The 26,067-nt window shown below is 43.0% G+C and overlaps 1 protein-coding gene across 10 annotated transcripts in view; it reads left to right on the top strand.

Annotated features, from left to right (window-relative positions):
- Window positions 1-26,067, top strand: part of LOC306980835 (adhesion G protein-coupled receptor L3) — a 220,246-nt gene that overhangs the window by 113,922 nt on the left and 80,257 nt on the right. For all 10 annotated transcript variants that reach the window (XM_079580323.1, XM_079580320.1, XM_079580319.1 and 7 more), the window contains exon 5: window positions 11,074-11,874. In XM_079580323.1, coding sequence (XP_079436449.1) covers window positions 11,074-11,874 — 801 coding nt within the window. The remainder of the gene's footprint in view (window positions 1-11,073; window positions 11,875-26,067) is intronic.

The following is a 26,067-nucleotide window of genomic DNA, read 5'->3' as shown; positions in this document are numbered from 1 at the left end:
ACAATATTGATTTTATTAATTTGTGATCTGATACGCTCCATCAATTGTAATAGCAGAGAAGAGCTGTAACGCTGTGTGTGGCAATGTCACGGCAAAAGGCAATCCATCTTATATTAATTTGGAATGCAGTCTGAATAATTATTTGATGCGGCGTTAGGCGATATCAAAGGAGAGCGGGTGAATCGCTTGACTTATAGGATGACACGTCCGGCTGGTCAATATTGTGTGGATTCATCCATTTTCAAATAACAAAATGACTACTTTTTTTTATTTTTAAGTTTCTAATTTATTGAGAGTCACCTGTATTCCGTTTTATCGCGCACTTCCCAGATTGCTAAGGCAGAGCTGCATTTATGACCACTCGTAAACATGGCCGTGCACCATTGGCTGACATCTGTCTCCGCCCCGCCCCCCTACCTTGACATTGGATGCGCCTTGTTCCTTGTGGAAACCTCCCGCCACCTTTTTTTTTTTGCCTCATATAACTTTGTTAGCACTCCCCTCCCCAAAGCTACAGCACTGAAGAAGGTCAATGCCATTATGTGTCCCCCAGCCCTAATAATCAACCATTTAACACAGTTCATTGGGCCATGACTAGTGTTGTCGGATGGTTTTCCCCTACATTGCTTTCTGAATGGTGGTCATCTCTCGTGGTGCTTCATTAAAGAAACTCCACCCAAAAAAAAAGAAGCTCTTGCCCCTGCGGTGCTTTTGTGAAATGCCCTAGATACTTGGAACTTTTTAGCTTTGGATTTTTTTTTTTTTTTGCTTCGTCACCAAAATGCAAACTGTCCTGGAATGCCATAGTGAGAAAAATGACTCCTTTTTGTGCCCCACTTCAAAGACAGTCTTCAGCTTCTTATCGTCCACCTCATGAACAGTGACGATGCTTATCTGCAAAAACCTCACCTTCATCAATTTCATATACACCTGCCAGTTAGATGCACTTTTTCTTGAGCTTGAGAAATGCAGTTTCCTTTTTGATGTACAGTACTGTACAGAAATCGGTTTGATTATAGACTTTTGCACCACCTTGAGTCCTGCAATCAAAGCTAAAAATAAACAAAAAAAATAACACACTTTAAAGGTTACGATTGCAATGCTTGGGCGAGTCAAGCCTTCCTTTCCCTTTCTGCCTTCCTGTCTTTCTGCTCGCCGCCTCCCCACGCTGTTTCTATGGAGATCCAGACCAAGCGAGTGGCCCGAGCCTGTGGGGACTAAAACGCAGTTGACGGTGTCATACTGTATAATTACCTATCTTTTCCCTATCGCTCTTTTGTTTCCGAACGCGTTTCCCCCCCGTTCGAACTGATCTGTGCGGCCCACGAGCTTGGGGAGGGTGACGACAGACTAAAGAGAGAACAAAAGGGAAGAGAAAAAAAAACGGAGCTGGCGGCATGTCGCTATACATAAGCCACTGGTTCCCCCCACTGTTTGCAGCTAATAAGGACAATGTAAAAATCCTCCTCTGCTCAGTGGGATCCGGCTCAGCCCTGTCAGATATGGCGCACAATTCGGGAGAGCTAAGCCAGAGCATATAATCACGCTATCACATCCAATTTCAACACTGTAATCCCTAACTCATACCTTGTAGCCATCTAATTCATGTAGTCGCTTTCATTTCCAACTATCCTAATTGGCTTTTAATTCCTTTTGCTAATAATAACTCACCTAGCGGTGTTCGCAGGAGGGGGCGGGTGGACCCTAATCGAATAAAGCAGTAGATTGTTTTGGCAAGTTTTGCTAAGCACCTGCTACTAGCTTTCTCCCTTTTGCGCACTGGCAGGTGGGACTATATTGCGAAACGGAAAGGCCCTGCGCCGAGGCTGTGTGGCTTTGCATCGAAGGCTTGGGTGTAATGGGTTATCGTTGCAAGGGCCGCTACACAGAACGTAAACACCACCTGCACCGGCCAGCAAAAATATTTTTCCTTGGATAGTTGGTCAACGATGGACATTCATCATCCAATCAGAGACTAATTTAAGATTAGGCACCAGCCCACTATCCTTAAGGTTAGTGGCTAGGACAGGGTCAGGGTTAAGCTGATTGGTTGATATATGACGTGACATGTGACGTTTCACTCTCATGACTTGTGACTGGTTGATCTACCAACTATCCTAGGAAAAATATACTTGCCACCGGCCAGGTTGAGAGTTAGCGTCTGTTGGCTCGGACGCAAATTGTTTTTCCCGAGATGGTTAGCGACTGTTGCTTTGTGCTTTCCAGACTCACCTCAAACAAAAATGTCTCCTGTAGAGATTTTCTTTTTTTTTAATCATTGTTACTCAGTGACCCATGTGTGCTGTTCGTTTTATACAAGTGTGCGGTTGCCATGCGAAGCTCAAGAATTCCTCCCGTTATGGGCTTGCGGATACCGCCTGTCCATGTCCTCACTGAGTTTGCGTGAGTTCTTTCTTGGATCTCTACAATCCCCTCCACTGTGCATGGATCCATACAGAACTACAGTAGTAATGCAAACTCCTATGCCAGTTCCAAGTGAAGATAAATGGATTTCCTACCCACGTTTTCTGTCTCGCCCTGCACCTAATGACTTGGCCATTGTCCGGCACGTGGTCCGCGAAATCAGTCTGGTGTCATAATTGTGCACGTTCTGCTTCTGATCTCCTCTTAACAACTCAAAAATCTTCTTGAGTACTAGATCGCTCGCCTTGATTTTATCAGTAAATCTCTCTGTAAGCCGGTCCTGCAGTAGCTTTCCGTCCTTGAGCTCTTCCGGTCCAGGCTGGTCAGACCTTGTGTGGGAGTCGACGCCGTGACAAGACGATACATCACCCCGCCACACCTATCGCGCTCAAATGCCACTGAGCATTACTCCGTTTGTTCTTTATTCGGCCCCGCTTCTCCCCAACCGAGTGGGCCGGTGCTCGCTCCGATCCCTTTCCCCCTCCCCCCCCCCGTCCCGCCATGTGTGATTCTGCCCTTATAATGTCATCTCATCAGTCACTGACAACTGACCACTCCCATCCTGCTGCACCAGCCCCGGATGACCATGGCGTCCTGTCATATATTTCTCAACCAGTCCGCACCAGTGTCATAACAGGGATCCGCGGAGATTGATCTTGCTTTTGCTGTAGAGGCAGAAATTGTTGGTGAGATCATCAAGTACAGTTTACGAAACCGGGGTTTGATTTGTGGCAAGCTACAAGCCTTCCTTGTTCCCTGTCTGCTATTACTAGCCAAAGCAAATTTAACATGTTCATGTTCTCGTATGGGAGAGATTTTCTTCTGTTTCTTCTTCTATTACTGCTGTGATCTGTATTTCCTGGATGTTGTGGCTTTGTAGATGAAACACAAAACTGTCCTTTACATTTGTTTAAACCCAAAATCCATCACCAAACCCATTCTGTTCAGCTCTGTATGCAAATCATGGCACACGTTTTGCAAACATGACATTGAATAAAAGTGAGAGCTTGGATTTCGTGTTCTAGCACATGCCATTCCCATTGATGCATCAAACTAATACTAGTGCGGATGTTCCCAAAAATATGTTTTTAAGCCTCAATCATGTGGTCTGTAAAACACTATGTGCATAATAGGGACTGAAACTGAACGATTATATAATATTTATATACTTTATAAATATGATATACTTTTCGTAGTCCTCCCATACAAATGTTAATGAGATGATGGGGGTCGGTATTTCATCTCTGGCCAGAAAACCACACTTGCAGCTTTCCCTCCTTCGACCCGGAGCACCAATGCACACTAGGTGTATTGGTATTGGTATTGGACTCACAAAGAAGAAGCTAACAGGCTAACGGGCAAAGCTAAGTGCGGGCTAGCGCCACTTAAAACAGTATTTACAGCCAAGTTTGAGTAAAAAAAATGATCTCCATTGTGTAATTGGATGTACAATATCCCTATCTCCCTTTGTCTTTTCTGTCAGCATAGTGTTTATTCTCATGGACAATTAATGAGTAAAAATAACGCAACATGCTACGACACCTGCAGTGGCGCTTTTGGCCTCTAGGGGCATGAGTTACTTAGTTCTGCTTTAAATTAAGGCTTTCTCATAATTACATGTATGATTGACATTTTAGCTGGCAGGCTAACCTGCAGCATGGACACAACACAATTAAATATTGTGGTAGTAGACTGGTCACAGACAGCCATCAGTCTGGCGACCACAGAATTTAAATTATTTCTTACAAAATGCCAAAGAAAGAAGAATTTTGTGCCATTTGGATGTTTTATTTTCTACATTTTCTTGCTTCATCAAAGATATCATACCACATCCAGCGCTTTCCATTATAAAAGCTGTATGTGGTAAATCAAACATCCAACAGGCAGCCATAGAAACTGTATTATTTTTTACAGTCAAGAGGTGAGATAATGAAGTGTTGATTACTGGTGTGAATGACGTGGCACGCGCTGGCCAGCAGAGTCTACACTAATGGGACTCGAATCCTGTGTAATACATCAACTTCCTGTTACCAAGAGACTAATAGATTTAGACAAAGCATATCAGAATGAATGTGTTAGCAGTCGTGTTGAAATGCTCGTAAGCACTTCCATTTAAGTACCGAAGAAAGCTTTTATCATTACGCTGCACAGACCTAGCACACATAAGTGGTCTGTTGGTGCGCCAAGTGTCGAGGATATAGCACTAATTAGGGATTGGTCTCCTCAGGGGGGCCTCTCCTTTTAACGATCACACTCCTAATCAAAGGCACTTTTTTTTTTTTTTATCATTTCCTTGTCTTTTTGCCTTCTTGTGTTCTAAAAGTCAGGCCGCACACCAGTCAACAGGATTTTCTTTTTTTTTTTTTGTTCGCCCTGCTCTCAAAGCCCTTGGAAAATCAAGACATATTTTAAGAGATGCAATTAGGTTATTTCTGCTCCAGTTGCTGTTATGTTACACACACATACACACACACACACACACACACATACACAAAAAAAAAGTATTTAATTTTGTTTTGCCCCAGCCGAGCTTGCCTTCTCTGCCTGTTAGCTAGTCCCATATGGCTAGGCGTTTTTGGACGGTGGCCAAGTCCTTGCACCTGTCCCTCAAATGGAAACAAACCGGCTGAAGGAACAAGGAGGCTTGTGGTTCCGCATTGTCAAGGTTATGACTATGAGCTAACTGCGTCTGGGGTGGAAACAGGGGGAGAAGAGTGTATCATGCTGTAAAGGAGACTGAATATAGGGAGAGAAGTACAAAGGGAGCAGACAAGTGTTTGATGGGAAAGGGGACTGTTGAGAAATGGCGGCAGTAATGATGGTGGGGGAATGCACGGGCGCCAAGGAGAGGACTGATGGGAGAATCCTCAGAAAGAGAGATGTCCTCCCCCGTCCTTAGGCACATGCTATTCAAAGCCTTGTAATTTGTGCCATTAATTAAAAAGCTGATGGGATTGAGTTAAGGAGTTCATACACTGCGGCTCTTTGCGGAGAGAAAGGCGGCTGTAGAAAAGGGAATATTGCGAAAAATATGTCTGCGCCACTCGACCATGAATCTCTATTAGCGGCTAATGATACCATTCTGATACCTCTCAACCATTAGGGTGAAATTGGAAAGCGTTAATTATTCAAATGAAAATCCATACAGCTGCCGCTCACATGACGTGGTCAGCGCCCGCCCGCGGTCGTCCCCATTGTCGGGAGCTCAGCCTGCAGGATAAGTCGCCCCGAGTCGACGCACACCCAGGGAGCGTCCAGATATCTCAATTTGTGTGCGGAGACGGCTGCATTCTCTTCACCTGCTTCCGTCGAATCGCATCGTAACATATTGTAAATGGAAAGAAAATGTGTGCCCGTTCTGCTTATTAAATTTAGCTCCGACAGCTTGACCAATTAGGCAGATTCATCCGTGTTGCCTTTTTTTTTTTTTTTTTTTTTTTTTTGACTTTATGTGTTTGGCAGGCGAGACCAATCAAAGCCGCGCCAAACGGTTACAAGCTGGACACCATGGTTCACTGAGTTATTGTTTTTGCCCAAAAACCACTGCCAGGTGTAGTCCATTTCTGGAGAGGGCCAGTGTTTACTTATAGCATGGTCTGCTAAGTCATTTATCCGCACCATTATGCCTGTGAAAGCTTAGAGACCCGCACAATTAATTCGAGCGAGTGAAATGTACAGTTTAGGGGTCGTGTTTTGTTGGATTTGTTCATTACTTTGAACCACATTGTCTCAACTGGTTACTTCCCACAGTGTTAAAGCAGCACTAAGTAACTTGTTTACCTTAATAAATCCTTTTCGTAGTCCCTCTGGGGGGTAATACAAGTGGTGATGGGATCATTGGGGGGATCATTTCCCCCTGGCGTCTCTGGCCAGAAAAGCAGGAGTCACCAATACACACTAATGGAATCACGTAGAAAACAGGCTAGTGGGCAAAGCTAACTCCGGGCTAGCACCACTTAAAAAGTATTTCCAGCCAAGTTTGAGTGAAAAAAATGATCTCCATTGTGTAATTGTATGTACAATATCCCTGTCTCCCTTTGTCTTTTCTATCAGCGTAGTATTTACCCTTGCGGACAATTAATGAGTAAAAAACCGTAACATGCTACGACACCTGCAGTGGCACTTGTGGCCTCTCGGGGCATGAGTGACTTAGTACTGCTTTAACGGACCTATACTACTTATTTGACAATTAACAATGATCTGCAGCGATCTGAATTCACAAGCATGTCTTTTCTTCTTGGATTTCTCACTCACTTAGGTTTAGGATCTCGCTGCCACACAATATACTTGAAGGAATTAAACGGGTTCTGGAAACTCTCTCACATTCATGTACATGTTAAAATTGATGGGCCGCTCCACATATTTGCAGAAGGAAGAGGGAAGGGGTTCGAGATGTGCGAGATGACTGGATGAGAGAGAGCTAAGTGCTTTTTAGTGACTCAGTGACAGCCGTGACCAAAATCGTATTAGGGTCACAATGGGGGTGTTCGGGTGGAGTAAAGCAGCTTTTCAAATGAATCAATTCTCTCTCTTTTTTCCCTCTCTCTCTCTCTCTCTGCTTCCTTGCTTTCGTCTATTCATTCACTGCTGCTGGACTGTCTTCCCTATAGCCCATCCCGCAGAGCATGTGTTATTGTGAGAATTCAAAATGATAGGTCACTGCTCAATGCGTCGTCTCACGGTCAAGAAGGGAAACCCAAAGATTGATGCCTTCCCTTGTTAGTTTCCACACATGATATCAGCCCTTGGCCATTTATGTTGTATACCACTTCACACACCCATGTCTCTAATGCCTTTTCCTATAGATCATTACCCCACTCTTCCCCGGCCACTGTAGGCGATCGCTCAATCAGAAATGCCGGGCTCCCCCCCCCTATGGTAACTGTTGTGCGGCGGAGGTGAAGCTTCGATTGGCAACGCTCGACTGTTTACTCATCTTTGATCTGCGAAAGTGCACATGCGGTTTCCAAGTTATCGGCCGGAGTTGCCGGTAATGGCGATACAGATTTAGCCCTCGAGCGATCGCTGACGAGTCCGGCAGTGGTTCTTTTGGTGTTTCAATAGCTGTTTGTTTTGCCGGGGAGATGCTATGCTGCAATGCCGCGTCAAGTTTCGACATTGATCACGCCGCGCTCGCTCCGTATTATTTTCCTTCTCCATCAGCAGGCGTTGCAGTAATATAGTTCCCCTCTAATAACTTCTCCATCTTTCAAACTTCACCCCTCCTCGCCGAGCACACCGACTGACCTCCATACCTTCAGTCTCCATTTGGAGGAGAGGGCCCTTGTAAGCCCTGGTAACAGAGGTTAATCCTCTCTTATTAGAAGTGGGATTACTGGAGGGGAAGGGACAGGGGCTGGCATGCTCGCTGGATGCTAACCTCTTTCCTACCAACTGAAGAGATCAGGGGAAACGCCATGACTGATGTGAAAAGCTTGTCTCACATCTGCTGAAAGCATTATCAAAAATACCACAAAGGAAATCATTTAAAGTAACGTAAGTTTTAATAAAATGCTATAGTGTAAGTTGAATTTTAGTATTTTGTGGGTGTAAGACCAGAGTAAATGGTCTCAACTTGTATAGCGCTTTTCCACCTGCATTGGGCACGCATTGAGCTTTACAGCAAGGAACCACTCACCCATGCATACACCAATGTACGCAGACACTGGAGGCAAGGTGGGTGAAGTGTCTTGCCTAAGGACACAACGACAGAGTGCACCTGCAGGAGCCAGGATTCGAACCCACGACCTTCCAATCATGAGACGACGTACTCTACCATCTGCGCCACTGTCGCCCTATGAACCACTGTATACAATAAGAATATAAATGTACTCAATATAACGTGTGTTATGCTGTTGAATTGCAATGCCAGGTTAACGTTTTTTAAAGATATGTGTAATTATCATTATTTTTGTCCAATTTATATGTGTTATGCTAACCTACGTTTTTTCCCAACAGCGTCTGAAATACTTGTCTTTCTTTCAAATGTAAATCCTACTAACTCCACACTTTTCAAATGTGAATGAAATGCACACAAAATCTTTCCTCCCAATATAACTAACCAATATTTCTTTTTATTTTTTTTTATTTTGTCTGTCTTTCTCTCTTCTCCATGCCTAAAAAATATAGAAGTGGAACAAAAAGGTAACTAACTACAGACAACTTTCCTTTTCACACAATTTCCCATATGAGCATATTTCATTACTGGTGATGGGGCTTGGCTTCATTATGCTGGTTGAACATGTCTTTCATGGGTGAAAAACAAAACAAGAAATAAAGTAGCTGCATGCGCAATTGACTTTAAGGAATTATTTTCTAATTTTCCCATGAAGAAGATATATCTATTACCATTAAGATGCTGATCTTCAAGGGGAGGTTGTTACCACCCTGCTCCCATGGACCTTGATAACCTCTATATATCTTATATTCCCTTTAATACTTTAATAACCGAAGATTATTCCAACCCTACTTTATCCGCTGCATAATATTAAAGCAGAGCGCTATACGGTTTGATCAATAGCTTGTCCAATAAGCTGTCAGCATTTTTGATTATGGCGCTAACATGTTGATGGATATAACCTCCCGGGACTCACAAGTCAATACTGGAGACAGCTCATAGCAGTCATATTCTCTCCTTATCAGCACCACATGCACAACATACGCCAATGCTTCTGCCCCAAAGAGAGATTTAGAGGGTTTACAGTGGGACACTGTCGTCGAAGATTTTTGAGATAACAGCAAATCTGTATCCTGTGAAACTATTGCAATGTCAAGTAAAAGCCGCCCCAAAAAGCAACATTTAAATATTTTACAGGCAACTATCAACTTGTCATAATAAATCACTTAATGACAACTGTGCAAGGGAGAGATAGTTTGTCTCTTTGTTCCTCAATTTTCTAGCACACCTTGAATAATTGAACTTGTCAAAAAGTATATTCCACATTTTGCCCACATGTTTATCCATAATGTGGCTTTAAAGACATTTTTCATGATATTATTAAAGCCTAATTCCTGTAGTGGCACCTTTTTTATACTAAATAACATTATCTGATGTCCTTGTTCATGTTAACAATGAAGTCAGATGGAAGCTACCAACTTTCAAGAGGTTTTATCTGATGAATGTGAACCAAAAGCTTTTATGAGAGAAAATATGCGGTCAAGATAAAAAAAAAAATAGAATAAGGGAAAGACATTTTGTAAAATAGTTTGGCTCCTGCTATACATTTGCGCGAATTTCCCCCATGAAAGCCATGATTGCTTTTGTATCATTAAGTTAAACTGTCATTCACTCCACTCATCTTTGAGCTTCAATTCACAGACGGCATATTTTTACAATCTTACCTTTCAGTGCGGCAGGTGTAAAAGCTTACCTCCTCTGACCTCAAGCACATCTCTTTGCCTTTTTCAACCTTTTTTTTTTTTTGCTTTTAGCAGAGCAAGTGATGTGTGCTCTGTCAATGGTACGCTGTCTGACTTCGCCTTACAGCCGTAGGTAGACAACATGTTTAATCTTAGGAATTACGAATGGGAAGAACACTCTGGCTTGGCTGTCTCTTGCTTTGCTCTATTCCACCTCTCGTAAGCGTATAGCTTTTAGGTCTAAACGGATCTGTCAGTGCAGTGCCATGCTCCGGGGCAATTTCACCAAAAGAAGCCTTCAAACAATATACAAACGCAATATGGAAAAGGCAAGGAACTATGTCAAATGCTAATAAACACAGAATAGCGTGATTCACTGATGCCTAAAGCCATGTAGTCTATGTAAAAAAGAAAAAAATCTCTCTGTAGATCATGACTGGGATTACGTACTGCAGCTAGACCTTTCATGAACAGGCCTTGAAGATTTGATATGGGTGTTTTAAGCGAGCGCTATCCTTCAAGTACAGTACATTTGTGTTTACACTGTAATTTAGAGTAGATTTTGCTCAAATCCTTCAAATTTCATAACAATGCCAAATCAGCTCGCCAAAATGGCTGCTTCACATTGACCTGCTGCAGCTGTATAGCCTTGGCCCGAGCCTTATCAGATTTGAGCGCAAACCAGTTCACGTGTAATTAGTTTATAGTGCGCAGTATTGTAAATCATGCGGCGGACTTAAAATGTCACATGGACGCAATAATGGACAGACGGCCATCCTAATGATCGCCTAATCACTAAATCAGTCTTTTTTTCGTGTTGTCTTTGCTTCGTGCCAGAACCAATAATTACAGCCTAGTCATTTATCAAATGGTTTAGGATCATTGGGCTCAGATTGAAATTCTTTTCGAGACCCCCTTTACAAACAGTTGTCTTTCCGGTGCTCACACTTATAAATGTTTGACATTCTGCGCTACATTGAATAGGACTGTACATCATTTATGACCTTCACTTCAATCTGTTCATCTTTCATTGCAAGTGACTTTGGGAGTTAATTGCCTTTGGGGTCAGGCCACTAAATGAATTAAAAGAAACTCTAAAAGCTTAATGGTAATAGCTGATTAAATGTGGTGTTATATTGAATCCCTTTCATCCCACGTCCTTGCATGATCACCTATTCACCCGTTGCAGTGTCACTAAAACATATCCAAAGTCTGTGTTGGTATTGACCTCGCTTCCCTTACCTGCCAATGTAACTCTGTACTTGTTTTTCCCCCTTTTTGGCTCCTCAGTTTTCCTGTGCCCAGGGCTCCTCCGAAGGGTCTACCAGAGCGAGCACCTCTTCGAATCGGACCACCAGTCTGGAGCTTGGTGCAAAGACCCGCTCCAAGCGTCCGACAAGATCTACTACATGCCCTGGACGCCTTACCGTACCGACACCTTGACCGAATACTCATCCAAGGAAGACTTCATCGCCGGGCGACCCACGACGACGTACAAACTTCCTCATCGGGTGGACGGAACTGGATTTGTGGTGTACGACGGCGCTCTGTTCTTCAACAAGGAGCGCACTCGCAATATCGTCAAGTTCGATCTACGGACTCGGATCAAAAGCGGGGAGGCCATCATTGCCAACGCCAACTATCACGACACCTCTCCGTATCGCTGGGGCGGCAAATCGGATATCGACTTAGCCGTAGATGAGAATGGACTGTGGGTGATTTACGCAACCGAGCAAAACAATGGCCGTATAGTGATCAGCCAGTTAAACCCGTACACGTTGCGCGTTGAAGGCACGTGGGACACGGCCTACGACAAGCGCTCGGCCTCCAACGCCTTTATGATTTGCGGGATTCTCTACGTGGTGAAATCCGTGTATGAGGATGACGACAATGAAGCGACGGGGAACAAGATCGACTACATCTACAACACGGAGCTGAGCAAAGATGGCTACCTGGATATTCCCTTCCCTAACTCCTACCAGTACATCGCCGCTGTGGATTATAACCCCAGGGACAACCTGCTGTACGTGTGGAACAATTACCACGTGGTCAAGTACTCGCTGGACTTCGGGGCGCTGGACAACAGACTAGGTAAGAACACCCTTCATCGGACATGCAGGCAAAAACAATACAACTGCTGACAGTGGTAATATGCACCGTATTTTACTACATAAGTCGTGCTTTTTTCATAGTTTGGCTGGGGGTGCGACTTATATATCAAAAATATATAATATCACATGTTTTCACACTGACAGTTGCTAGAGGGCGCTCTAGGCCGATAAATTCAGGGACCGGCAAAAAACAGGGGTTACTCTTACTGCAATGAAGAAAACAAACAAAGCTAATCGCAGGCTAAAAGCTAGATGGCCACAGCTAGAGGAACGAGTTTGCAAATGAGAGCTGTAACAACGTGATGCCGGGAGAGGCTTGTCAACGGTGCAGCAGGATGGCTAGTGCAACTTATGTATGTTTTTTTCTTCTTCATGATTCATTTTTTGGCCGGTGAAGTTATGCCTCCATGCCCATGTAGTTGCCAAGGCAGGTGCGACTTATACTCTGGAACGACTTATATGTTTCTTCTTCTTTATGCATTTTTTTGGCGGGTGCGACCTATACTTCAGAGCGACTTATGTTTCTTTTTCTTCATTATGCATTTTTTGGCTGGTGCGACTTCTACTCCGGAGCGACTTATATGTTTCTTTTTCTTCACTTTGCATTTTTTGGCTGGTGCGACTTATACTCCGGAGCGACTTATAGTCCGGAAAATATGGTAGAGAAGAATGCAATTACTTAAATCATGCTAGTTCTGTAGAAAGCTGCCACAGAGCACTATAGTTCATGTGCTCTCACAGTTTGTTTCTGCATTTTTGTATAATACAGTATATCTTGGCCTTTGTCACTCTTTTGACAATTGGCTGTGGTAACTTCGTCGGATTCAATTGGCAAAGTGAATGTGTTAGCCCAAGTTGTAATCAAGTATAAAAGGCATCATAACAACAGCTCAAGTTCACCTCAGTTGTCTGATCCAGCCCCTCCAATGCTCTTTTAAACAAATGGCTGCTTGTTGTTAGGCACGAAACAAAAAAAGAACCTGTTATGACACACAGCGGTAATTCTTTGCGCTATCTCATCAGCAGCTCGAGTCAAAAATGCCACAAGTTATTTGACTGTGAAGTCCCTACCTCTGCTTGCAGTTCGGGAGATTTTTTTCCGTTCTTGCCGCTTGCCATTTTAATTCATTTTGCCTGCTTGACTACTCACTGCATCTCCTCACTGAACCGGCCTTTAATATATTCATTTATTCAGCAAAGAGTGTGTTTCCAATGATACACCGTTAACCACAATATAATATGTTGCAGCTAAAGAGGCAGAGACTGTTTTGTGATGTGCTTTTTGTATGAAATTATTATCCATCACTTCCGAGACATCATGTACGGTAACAAGACATTCACATGCAAATGCCAATTCTAAACACGATGTCTCTAAAAAGATGTGTTGGTGCAGAATAGGCTGCCCTCCAAAGAAAAAGCAAGGACTGCGCCTCTTGAATGCAGATAGTAAAATGCTACATTAAGTAGATGGATGAAGTCAAAGCACAAATAAAAATGTCAGATAAACAGACTGATAAGAAATGAAAGAGAGACAGAATAGACTCCCGAGCAGTAAAGCATTTAGTTTGATAAAGTCAAGAGGAGCCGGAGAAGCCGGACTGCCTGCAGCTGATGTGCAGTTAGCTGTTAGTGTTTCACACAATGTTGTCTCACAAGGGCTTTAATTTTGTAGATGGCTGCGTCTTTACACCAAAATTGTTTGAATCAGCATCGCCGTCAACCATTTCACTCCACATAAATTAAATTGTTTCGCAGCTTGTATTCAACTCTTTCTCATTTCTCAAGGCAAAATACGTATTGAGGGACCTTAAAGTGAAAGTTTGTAACACTATGCATTATAAGGGTGCACAAATAGGCTGTCTGTGGCAGGTATCGGAAACAAAAGAGTATAGATCATATGCATTTCAATTACAGGCAGGCCAACCAACCAACAAACCAACAGCAATTCAGGAAAAGAAAATCCAAGATGGTTGCTAAACTAGTGTGTGATGCAAGCACTTCCTTTCACAGTCTTTGATTTCGAGGCTTAGATGCAAAGTGACAAACCACATTTGAGTTGCGATCAGACAGAACTGCAGCATTGCGCCGTCGTATTTCTAGCCTAACACAAGCTCATTCCCACTCGCTCTTCCACTTGCCTGGGCTGACACGACCCGCCGTACCAATGGAGCATGGGAAATGGGCAATGGAGCAGCAGAGACGCAGCCCTGTACCAGCAGCTGCGGCCCGTGCAATGCAGTATGCTTCACCTCAGACTGCATAGGCTCTCACCAGAGCGTATGAATGTGTTTTAAATTGGTTTTCTTTCATTTCTGCTCGGATTCTGGCTTGGAAAGCATAAATTATTGTTTTTACGGCAAGGATGTTTCAAAGACGTGGATATGGTATTGGGAGAATTGATCACCCTGAATCTCTAATTTGCCTTTGTTGAATGAATATTAGTGTGAATCTGCCAATATATTAGTGCTGACTGTTCTTTGTAACCACTGAAGGCAACAAAGGAAAGGATTTTTGCAATGACTATGGTGGATTTGAGTCATTCAAATTTGTGTGACTCATTTACAATGTGGCTTCAGAAGGTGTCTAAACTACAGTGTTAGCAAGTGTTGATATGGATGAAGACTATTTTATTGTTTGCAGGATTAAATAGTTAATTAAATAGTGCTTGCTTATTGTCATTTGTGACCATTAACTATTCACTGTGCAGACCTACTTTACATGCATGTCATATCTATCGAGATTATACAGTTCAGATATTTGCATCAATTTGTACTTGATGCCCTTTCTTACACAACTTATTCTGCTGCCTCGAAGCAGGCACAAAGAGAATATTTGCTTCGTTACTTTTGATGGATCTGTGCAGTATTATGCATTGCAGTCTCTGATGTTTTAGCAGAAAGAGCAGTATTTTATTTCCAAGGACGAAATGATGAGCGATGCCTTGGAGTGCTTCCATGACAACTCCATTGATAATTAAATCCAATGCATTGATAATAAACACTGAGGCAGCACAACTGCTGCTAGCCATATAAAAACCTCTCACAAGTAGCTCTCCCCTTAGATGATTAGATTTGGGTGCAAAATAAGCAAGGACATCTGTGTCGCAACACATCCTGGTATAATAGAGTAATGAGGTTGAGTTGAAAGGACAAATACAGCAAGAAGAATAGGCCAAACATCTGAAATGCTCACTTTGTCACATCTGTTAATGAGAATGACGCAAATGAATGTGCGCAGAGACAGCGAGCCCTCAGGAGGACGCTGCTCCGATAGGTGGTGAATGTCAATGTTCCCGTGACCCACTTCTTCATGTCGAGCCAATGAGGGGCTTTTGTTTTTGCCGCGTGGCTCTGTTGTTGTCTGTGAAGTGCAAACTTTTGTGATTTATTCATAGGTCGCAAAGCACAAGCGGCTTTCATTCATGACGTTGCATCATGGTTTTTGCAAGATATTTGGAGGAAGGGCACACCAAACAAAGCTCATTAAGTGAACAGCGTCTGAAGACTGATGCTGCCCTCTTCACCGCTTGTTCTTGTGTTGATATCACTTTTATTCAAAGCAATAACTGTGCTTGAAGTGTTTGAGAGAAGAAATCAGAGCGAGTTTCACGCCCCTCCCCCGTCCGGAACATTGTCAGCGCAAGTGAATTCCTTGATGGATCAACATTAGTCACATTCAAAACTGTAATGCACTGAAATTGTGTCTTTTTGAAATCTTTTACTTCCCAAACACTGTGCTTTTCTAGTCTCCATTTCAAGATAATGAACTGTTTTAAGATCTACTGATGATAGTCGAGCCTCAGAACATATTGAATACATTTTGTGCCAGCCTGTTGATACAATAAAGTGAACATTATTTCAGAAACTCACCCCTTAAGTCTACAAAGTGCTGTCCTGCTCTGATGTCTCAATTATCGTCCCTGCGAAGCGTGACTGCCCCGCCGGCTCACGCTGGGCGTATAGGCCGTGCCACAGTTGGAGTCACGGATACATTGACTGTCTGTCGCTCCTGTTATTTTGCCACATGTTGCCATCTGTCCGCGGCACCGTGCCAGATCTCTCGCTGGCATCGGGAGCGGCCCACAGACGCCGGCGGTCCGACCTCCGTGCCGAAATGGCTTTGGACGCCTGCACTTGGTCTTGGCTCCTGTTGGAAGAGCCTGACACATGATAAATTGATTAAGAATTTTGAAGCAGTAAATGCAGCCTGGCAGAGGGAGTGGAGATAATGTGCGCTTTTAAAAGGACCACTTTCATTAATGCTTCTACATGGAGTTAATGCCCTGGAGTTGTCACATGCCATTATTACAATTTTTTACTTCATTGAGCATTACTGGACAATCCCCCGTTCAATTTCCTTAATATTCAGAATATTTCCAGTTGCTACATGCAAGTTGGGATGCACCGATCTCATACTGATATCGGATATTGGAGCCGCACTGGAAAAAATACGATATCGGGTATCGGCGCCAAATATCCGATACTGAACCGATACCAGTTTTGGCTCTCAACGCCTTAAAGACACAACTTTTACCACCTAAATCTACGTGAATATGGACATGCTGTATATCATAGTAAAGCCAAGAACCTGGAGAATCACAGTGCTGAGTTAGTTATAAGCTCCGCAAATGTATTTTTGATCGCTGTGTGAAATTCTCCGGTTAGCAATAGCATGCTAAAGCTAGTGGGAGCAGGCTTATGCTAACGAAAACTAATAAAGGCTGGGTCAGAAACTATGATAGAAATATCTAAAGTAGCCTGATAAAGTACAATAACCACTGCTATCGTAGCCAAGTGTTTGTATTTTAGTTTAAGAAATAATTGATCCAACATAATTGTAGTGATCAGATCATTTCATGTGAGTAATTCTTGCCTAAAGCCTGTCAAACCAAAGAATAATTAGTGTAGAAAAGGCATCCTTGTTAAATCCAAGAGTTTATCAATAGATATAACTTATAATTGATCTGTAACATGATATATTGATCTTACATGGGAGAAGAGTCGCTCAGAGAATGACACTTTTTAGAAAGTCTCTTGGTAAATATTGGATATCGGCAATACTCAAATCCCAGTATCGGAATCGGTAGTAAAAAAGCTGGATGGGTGCATCTACAAGAGCAAATAACTGGTTTAAACCTCATGTAGAAATGTGCCAGCAGACATTTCAATGCAGCCGCCTCATGTGTCATCTCCACGTCTCCACGGCCATGCATAAGCCATACATTACTCCACTGTGAAAATGCAAATGACCGTGTGCCATTATGGGCATTTCAGTCTTGATTGCAGACTTTTTTTTGGAGAATCTCCTTCTTGGGAATTTAAATTCAGAGCGTGCACAAAGGCGGCGGTCCTTTGCATGCAGCATAGAGCACATTTTGATGTCAAAGCTCAGGAATGTAGGCTACATGCTTATTTGCCGGCTACGCACTTATCACATGCCTCGTGCACCTCGCGTAGAAGGGCAATTTTCTTCCAGGGAAAGTGCAAGGTTTAGGATTATAGATGTGTGTGTGTGTGTGTGTGTGTGTTTTTTTTTTTTTTTTTAGGCATTTTCCAACACACACCCATGCAAATACACAGCCTCCTCCCAACTCCAGCTCATGCCGACACAATGGGGCTCTGTGAGTAACGCGGATTTAGATTTTTTTTTTTTTTTTTTTTTAGCATGGATACAGGGAAAGCTTTGTCGGCGATTTTAGTTTATTACACAACGGTATTCATGTAAGGATAGTCTAATGTACAAAAAGCTCCCATATTTGTTATTAAATCGTGGTAGCATTTGCATGAATACATTCATAACTGAACCCCTTTAACCAGACGTTTGGTTTTTAAAAGCATTTTGCCCGTTTCATTAGCCTTTGCATAAACTGGAGTCATTTGAAATCCCTGACCCTGACTTGGTTCCAACCACATCCTAATTCGACAGGCGCCAACCCTTAATTTCCCATGTTGCCCACCACTCCGAGGCTCCACCTTGTATCTCATGACTACTAAAAAGGGCATTAAGTACAGTCCGATGTGGCATGGTGCTTTTTTCCCCCCTATATTCGTGTCCATGTCAGGATTGATGGATCGGGCTGGGTTCTTAATTGAGGGATTGCCTGCCACGTCTCTCACTACACAGGTGATCTGTGTATGATTTCTGGATCAAGGTAGAGTCGGCGAAAGGATCATGATGGATGGCCGGTCGGCGGGGTATCCAGATGGGAACCATGTGATATATAAGGTGGAAGTGTGCGCTCTTGATTGAATAAACATGACAGAGCCGCGGATCAGGCCTGAAACATGAGCTGGCTGGTGGAAATTTGACAAAGTCTTCATTTAGATTCGGCATCTGTCAGAAAAAGTGTGAGATCAGCAGAAAAAGAAAATACTATCAATCTAGTTTATGATAAGAGTGCCGTGGAAAGGCAAGGTTCTGTGATACTTGTGTTGTCTTGTGATGGTAAAGAAGTCTTTTGTATGCATCACTGAGACACAAACATTACATTCTCCACTTTCTAGACCATTTAAATTGACCCGCAGTGATTTCAAAGTCCTTTTTTGTTATTGTTTTAATATCTCTGTTTTTAGTTTCATGGACGACTGTGGTGCTTATAGTTTTATGTTACTGCAAATCATTAAAAGTGTTTGGCCTTGTGTTTTCAGTCTGCCTGGAGAGAGTCTTTAAGAACTCAATGTACAGAACTGTGGCGGCACTCCATTTTGTGGATTTCCTTAGACTCGGCTTGATTGCTGTCTTGACAGAGTGAGTGTGTGCAATTTGGAGTTGGTATCATTTGTAGTTTGCAAAATAATATGATTATAAAAAGTTGGCATATCAGGCCAAACTCGTGGCTTTTTCAAAACATGAAAGCTGTTCAACCATTTGCTCAAAATAAATCAAATGTTTTCATTTTCAAATTGTGGAGAACTGTATCGGTGTAAAAAATGGGATTTAATCTTGTATAATTGTACAATTATGGCCACCAAAATATTGAAAATATGAAATCATTCTATAATTAGGATCTACATAACTTTAGATTAAAAAAAAAGAAACATTACTTTGATCAAACTGTGATATAACAAACTGTTAAAGCAGTACTAAGTAACTCATGCCCCTAGAGCCATAAGCGCCACTGCAGATGTTGTAGCATGTTACGGTTTTTTACTCATTAATTGTCCATGAGAGTAAATACTACGCTGACAGAAAAGACAAAGGGAGAGAGGGATATTGTACATCCAATTACACAATGGAGATTATTTTTTTCACTCAAACTTGGCTGTAAATACTATTTAAAAGGCGCTAGCCCACAGTTAGCTTTGCCCGCTAGCCTGTTAGCTTCTTCTTCGTGATTCTATCAGTGTGTATTGGTGCCTCCGACTCGCAGGCAGCGAAGTTGCAAGTGTGGTTTTGTGGCCAGAGACACCAGGAGAAGATGAAAGACCCCCCAATTATCCCATTAACACTTATATTACCCCCAGAGGGATTAGGAAAATAATTCATTACGGTCAGCAAGTTACTTAGTGCTGCTTAAAATGTTGAGTCGTGGATCATTTCCGTCCATCCCTTCTCTTCCTTTGCAGACTAACCTACCCCAACCCTCTCCCCCCTAGGTGTAGGCTTTGCAGTGGATAATGTTCTTTTAAATAATACATTAATTTAACATTAACGTCAATATATTTTTCATGAATAAAGGTGATGATTCTATAGATGACCCCGACAGTCTAATCATAAAAATATTGACCCAGTCCCCAACATGTGTGTTAGGATAGTGCTCTCAAATCAATTAAAGCATTCTTTATTATAGACCTGCGGCACTCCTCTGTCATTGACTGAACATGTGTGCATGGCAGTCACCCCGTGTGTTCTTCAGAGTGCATATACAAGCACAAGGCTTGGCTCCAGCCTTCTCCACTGTCATTTTAATTCAAACACAGGCGGCGTCTCTCAGTGCATATATATGAGCCGCGTGCACTCTCCCGGCGCTGACTGACCTCCAAAGATGCCCTCTCGAGTGGCGGCAAGGAGCGCGGGGGGAATGAGAAATTAATTGCCAAACAATGCATAGCTCCCATCCATTACGCTCCTCATCATGTCAGATGATATCGAAGCATTACCGGATGTCTGGCTGCATAATTTACCCCCCCCCCCCCCGTCTCCCCCCACCTCTTCCTCTTTTCTCCTCACCGTGTCTGCATCTTCTGTCACCGATGGATTTGCGAGACTGCCACGAAAAAGGCTCCATTAAGTAACGCCCAGCTCTTATAGTAGTTCTGTTTGGAAGCGTTCAGGAGGACATGTGTTTGTGAATATATGGTGTTGGAGAGATCTGGTGACATGAGCATTAGAGAGTTGATAAGCACATGCAGGAGTGAGTCATGCCTTCATTTGAGACGCTATTGATCTGTCGAAGGCGGAAATCGATGAAGTAGCTGCCTTTGTGATGTGGAACTATAGTTTTAAAATGATAAATTATGTAGGAGGCCAAATCCAGATTATGTGACTCATCGAAACTGTTCTAACTTTGCTGTCTTTATCTAACCAATCCCAAAATACTTTTTTTTTTTAATGTCTGTTTGATCGTAGACCACTGAATCATGCTTTTCACCTTATTCCGCCCCGCCCACTTTTGCCACTTTTTGCGTTGTCTCGGCACCTCGTTGTCCAGACACTTCCGGTCGAGCGCGAACCCCGTTCATTTTAACGGAGAACGAGGGAAAATATTCTCCGCTCAAATCTGATGTTTAGTCGATTGATTTGTGTAAAATTTCCAATGTTCATTTGCACAAACATGTCAACACTGCACCGTTTCTCTGTGCTTTCTTTTCGTGTAGTGACTGATTTTATGTGGACTTCTCCAGCCCCATGTTAACATAGGAGAAAAGGGGCGGGCACAATTCATGGCGGCGCCCACGCGAACGTCCGGAATAAGGTGAATAGATACAGACGGCATCTCGTCATAGAAGGGGCCGTGGCTTCGCTGAGGGGGAAAATATAATCTTTAGAGAAACCCAATTTTCCATTCCTTTTAGCCATTTTCTGGTATAATATGAACTTAATTATCACATAAATAAAGTCAAGTGTAAATCGGATTCATATGGATTTTTTCTCACAGCAGATTGTTCAATAGAAGTGGAAAAAATGCTAACATGAAGCATTCTGTTAGCATTCTCCGTTATTTATGTATATATGGGCTGTTGAACCACTTTGCTCCTCTCCATGTCATTGTATCTCTATTTAGTTGAAAACTATATTCATAATTCAGCATTTGTTAAAGTAGTTTTTGAATAATTAGAGAAAGTTTAGATTTTTCTCTAAATTGTTTTCCCCCTTAACTGTTTTCAAACATGACCATATATGGGCGATTCCAGAGATGCCGTCTGCATACAACAACTGTCCAATTTGGGCGATTGTCAAAGGGATCAGATTACAATGTGATTTTTTTTATCAGCCTCTCCGACCACAACAACACACCAGTGTCACTCGTGGAAAAAGGCTATGAAGTGTCCTGCCCAAAGACACAACAACACGATGCACCCACTTTAAATACACCTTCAAACAATCACAAGATGCCACCCAAGTATCTCCCAAAACGCTTAAACGGTCTCTAATTTTACTCAAAATGACTTGCTACGTATTAGACATGCCGTGCCTTTGCTTCATTTGTACAAAAAAAATCAAGATGTAATGGAGCAGTGCCTGGAAGGGCGACGGCGCGCTTCATTTTTCGCCCCTTTGCAACCTCTTTTGATCTTGACTCGGCAACTTTTCCCCCCGCTCTCGGCGCGGAAGTGGCACGCCGTTTAAACCGGATACATTTCATAACACCCGTGTTTCTTCTTATCCTTATTCTCCCCTAACCCTTTTCTCTTTTTTTTTTTTTTTCTTTTAATAATTATTATTATCCCCGAGCGAAGTTGAGTAAGGCTTATCTAATTGTGGAAGCCTTGGGATGCAGACAGAGAGGCTAATTAGTGAGGAACGGAGGCTTTGAAAATCAGACACAAAGCGCTGTGTGGTCGGCGGACGGTAGCAGAGACAATGTTTCGAGAGGGAGAGGTTTTTTTTTTTCTTTATGTGCGCGCGCATCAGAACAGAGTGTAAACGATGAGGGAGACCTTGTGCTTCTTTCAATGAAACAAAGCTACAGGCCAAAACTGAGGTGGCCATGTTTTTTTTTTCTTTTTCTTTTTGTTTTTTTTTATGAATAGGAAAGGTCAGTGTATTCTGCAACTCGACAAAACTGCTTTCCCCTTTCCGAGGTCGCCACGGCATACCATCTGGCTCCTAGTGGGCAGCGATTCACATATTTATTTGGCATAAGTTTGGTGCCCTTCCTGAACTCTGCCTGCAGTATTTCATCAAAAAGGTATACACAGCTTTATTTTACCTTGCACAATGCGGTGTTTGCAGTCAAGAGTCAAGGCTATAAAGGTGATTCTAATACATTTTTTATAAGTAAAAAACTAGCGAACCAAAGTTAAGACCTCCTTTGATAATTCATCAGGTTAAAATGTGTCATGACAGGTTATAGCAGTTTTGTGCCTTATGTTTAAAGCAGTACTAAGTAACTCTTGCCCCTAGAGGCCATAAGCGCTACTGCAGATGTCGTAGTATGTTGTCGTTTTTTACTCATTAATTGTCTGTGAGAGTAAATACTACGCTGACAGAAAAGACAAAGGGAGAGCGGGATATTATACATCCGATTACACAATGGAGATAGTTTTTTTTCACTGAAACTTGGCTGTAAACACTGTTTAAGTGGTGCTAGCCCGCAGTTAGCTTTGGCCGTTAGCCTGTTAGCTTCCTCTTCGTGATTTTATGAGTGTGTATTGGGGCCTCAGACCCGGTGCAGGGAAAGTTGCAAGAGTGGTTTTCTGGCCAGAGACACCAGGGGGAGGTGAAAGACCCCCCAATCATCCCATTAACACTTACTTAGTACTGCTTTAAGGTCCAACACCGTATCATGTATTTCTACTAGTAAGATTACATTTGTTTTTTTATTCCTTTGGTATATCGTGAAGCAGACTTTTGGGGGGGAAAAGTTGTGATCAGTGTCCGTGCGAAGCTCCACTGTGCTCCCTGAAAGTTCCGAAAAGAACTGGGAAATGTTTTTTGGAAAGCCATGAATTAATTTGGACCACAATGAACCGTTCAAAGCTTCACTCTTTCCCTCTTTCGTTTTTGATATGGAAAAATCTGGTACATGGCTTGGTTTTTTGCCTGGTGACTGTTCGATCCACCAACACCTGTGTCACCACCCACTCCACCATCTGATGGGACTTTACATCTTTGGCGCCTTGGAGGAGAGAGTGGATGATTCTCAAAAAGTTGGGCATCTCAGTGAAGAAAATGTCCGGTTGGATCGATTGCATTGGAGCTCAACAGTCCCGCTAACACAAAATTCCCTTTCGAAACTCTCCTCGACTTTTTTGGGGTTTAACTTCCATTCTATGCACCCGTGTATACTGATGTGCTGCAGTTTTCTTTCTTTTAAAACATCCACGCTATGGTCAGTAGTTCACACTGTTTATTATGCCTTTAAACTCTTGATTAATCTCCATATAAATCCATGAATCTGATTTTTCTTCATTTTTCTCCTTATGAAAGACTTCGCTCTTCACTCAACGCAAGCAGAAGAGCCCACCATTTTAAGAACATAACTAGCGATGGTTTGTTTACTTCTTTGTTTGGCGCCGACACAAACTATTGTGGACATTCAAATGTTGAGGTCAGCGGAGAGACCTTGGGCGCATACCAAAATGTTGTACAATGCTTGCTCTTGAACTTGTTTACGCCCCTCCTCGTTGGGATAGATCGTAAGCGCTGGCAAAGCAAAACAAAATGTCCTTGCGCCGTCTCCAAGGCGAGCGTGGCCCGGCTGCTGTCTGCTACTTTTTTTCTGCTCATCTCGTAGAAAAATATACAACTTTGTGCCCAAGGACGCTCTTTATTTTCCTACTTCCTGGGCCCGCTGTGTGCCTTTGTAAGGTGCAGTGCTGCGAGTGGACAGAAACACGCCGTAAAATAATTGGGCGGGCGACTCGAGGGGATCATCAGAAAATCAGGACTCGGGAATCCAGATGTGGTTCTAGTATTAACCCCAAGCCGCATCCTTAATTTCCGAAAAACCATCTGGATGTCTACCGTAAAGAAGATTACCAGATGTAAAGTCGATCTCATTGTCTGCAGAAGTTGGGGCAATCACGCAATGTTTAACTCCAAGGCCTTGACATACTGTAGCTTTGATTGATGGCAAGGGGGAAAAAGCAGTTTGGCATATGTTTTAGCTGTTTGCGTAACACTGGGACAAAGCTTAGTAATTATAACAAACATTTCCTGCGAGAGTATTCGCTTCTCTTGCATACCTCTCTCAAAATCGGCGGCGTTCTGCCTTGTGTCGACAAACACAGGTGTTTTGGTACCGCTAGCTTATTTTGTTCCGGCTCCTTGTTGAATCCACAACAAATAGCTTGGTAATCCCTTAATTAAAAGCCCAAACTGGGTGATTTAGTGTAAGTTACATCCAATGAGCCGGTTGTTGCCGTTTACTGATGGCGCCTCCACAGGATAATCCGCGACACCCGTGGATCCTAAAACACACCACCAAATCTTTTGTTTGCTTGAGAAAACAAACGCTCAATCAACCTTGGACTCTCGCTGTGATGGCAACCCGTTTAATCAACCTTAGCTGTTGCGGGCTGCTGTTAGCTCTTAAACGCATCGGCTGCTGATGGTAAATCCGATTGTTTTCTCCAAATCGCAATGGGAATTCTCGTGATTCATGGATTTGGGTTTAGCATTGGAGAGAGAGAGAGAGAGGGATCGGGCTAAGCAACAAAAAATTAGCAAAGTGGCCTCTCGCAGGTGATGGCTGTTATCTGAGCTCTGGTGATGCGCGGCGTCCATTATAACTGCCAACCTAAAATCGACCCTCATTAAATTTAGTTTTACTCCGCTGTCATTTAGAGGCTGGGGCCATTTGTCACTCCTGTCATTCTGATAGTATCTTTACAATAAGCAGGCGAGGAGCAGTATCAAATTGCCTTCCTGTCGCATGGCGGGGCTGGCAGGCGAATCTTGGCGTCTGCGCTGGGATTTTAGGGGGAAAGAAAAGAGGCACTGCCCTCGGTGACGGGAGCCGGGGCCAAATTAAACCAGGTATTAGTCATTAGCAAGACACCAGAACAAGCTGTGGATTAGAAAGATGCGGGGATAAGGACGCCGACGGGGAAAGGGGTCGCCGAGAGCAGGACGCTGGGACAAAAGGGCAGCAATAGGATGATCAGCGGAAGATGGCTGGATGTGATGAGACTCACTGTCGGAGTTCACTCGGCAGATTAGACATCCCACTTCCCTTCGAGATAAACGAGTAGTGGGATTATGTTTTTTGTCCCCATCAGTATATCGTGGAGCAGACATTTGTAGAAAAAAACATCAGCGTGTGTTGGGCAAAACACAGAAATTGTATTGAAGTGTTTACTCCAGTTTTTCACCCCCAGATGGATTGCCAATATTGGAATGGTGATACACTTTTAGGAATTGCACAAGCCCCTGCCGGTTCCTTCTGTATAGCAGGACATTGCAGTGCGAATCTGAGCGTTCTCCGATAGCGGCGTATTCTGCCATATTAGAGGATGCCTCCTACAGTGCACCCCCAGGGAAGACGCCCACATAAGAAATAGGTGGTTGACATAAAAGGGAGCATGTATCAACAACACCGTCGTATTGACTGTAAGTGTGATTGGCCCATGTCAACAGCTACATTTAGAAACCTCAGCAGGAGAGTGTGTGCGTTCGCTAGCCTTTGCCAGTGGGGATCCCGAACGCCACACTGTGCATGTTGATGGGAAGTCGCGCCTGCCACATCCAGTTGATCCTCCGTAATTTTTTTTTTCTTCTTCCAAAAACTGACACGCAGTAAAAAAAGAAGGGAAAGGAGAACCGCTTTGAATATGCAGGGTTTACATAACGATGAGCAAGGAGCATTTTTAGAATTGTTAATGAAATACTGTATTTTCCGGACTATATTGTATGTCGCTCTGGAGTATAAGTCGCACCAGCCAAAAAATGCATCATGAAGTAAAAAACATATATAAATTGTTCCGGAGTATAAGTCGCACCAGCCAAAAAATGCATCATGAAGAAGAAAAAAACATATATTAGTCGCACCAACCACCCTGCTGCACCG

This window comes from Gobius niger (genome assembly GCF_951799975.1).
Source record: "Gobius niger genome assembly, chromosome: 21".
NCBI lineage: Eukaryota > Metazoa > Chordata > Actinopteri > Gobiiformes > Gobiidae > Gobius > Gobius niger.
Note: the sequence above shows the minus strand (reverse complement) of the source record. Positions and strands in the feature narration are given on the sequence as shown.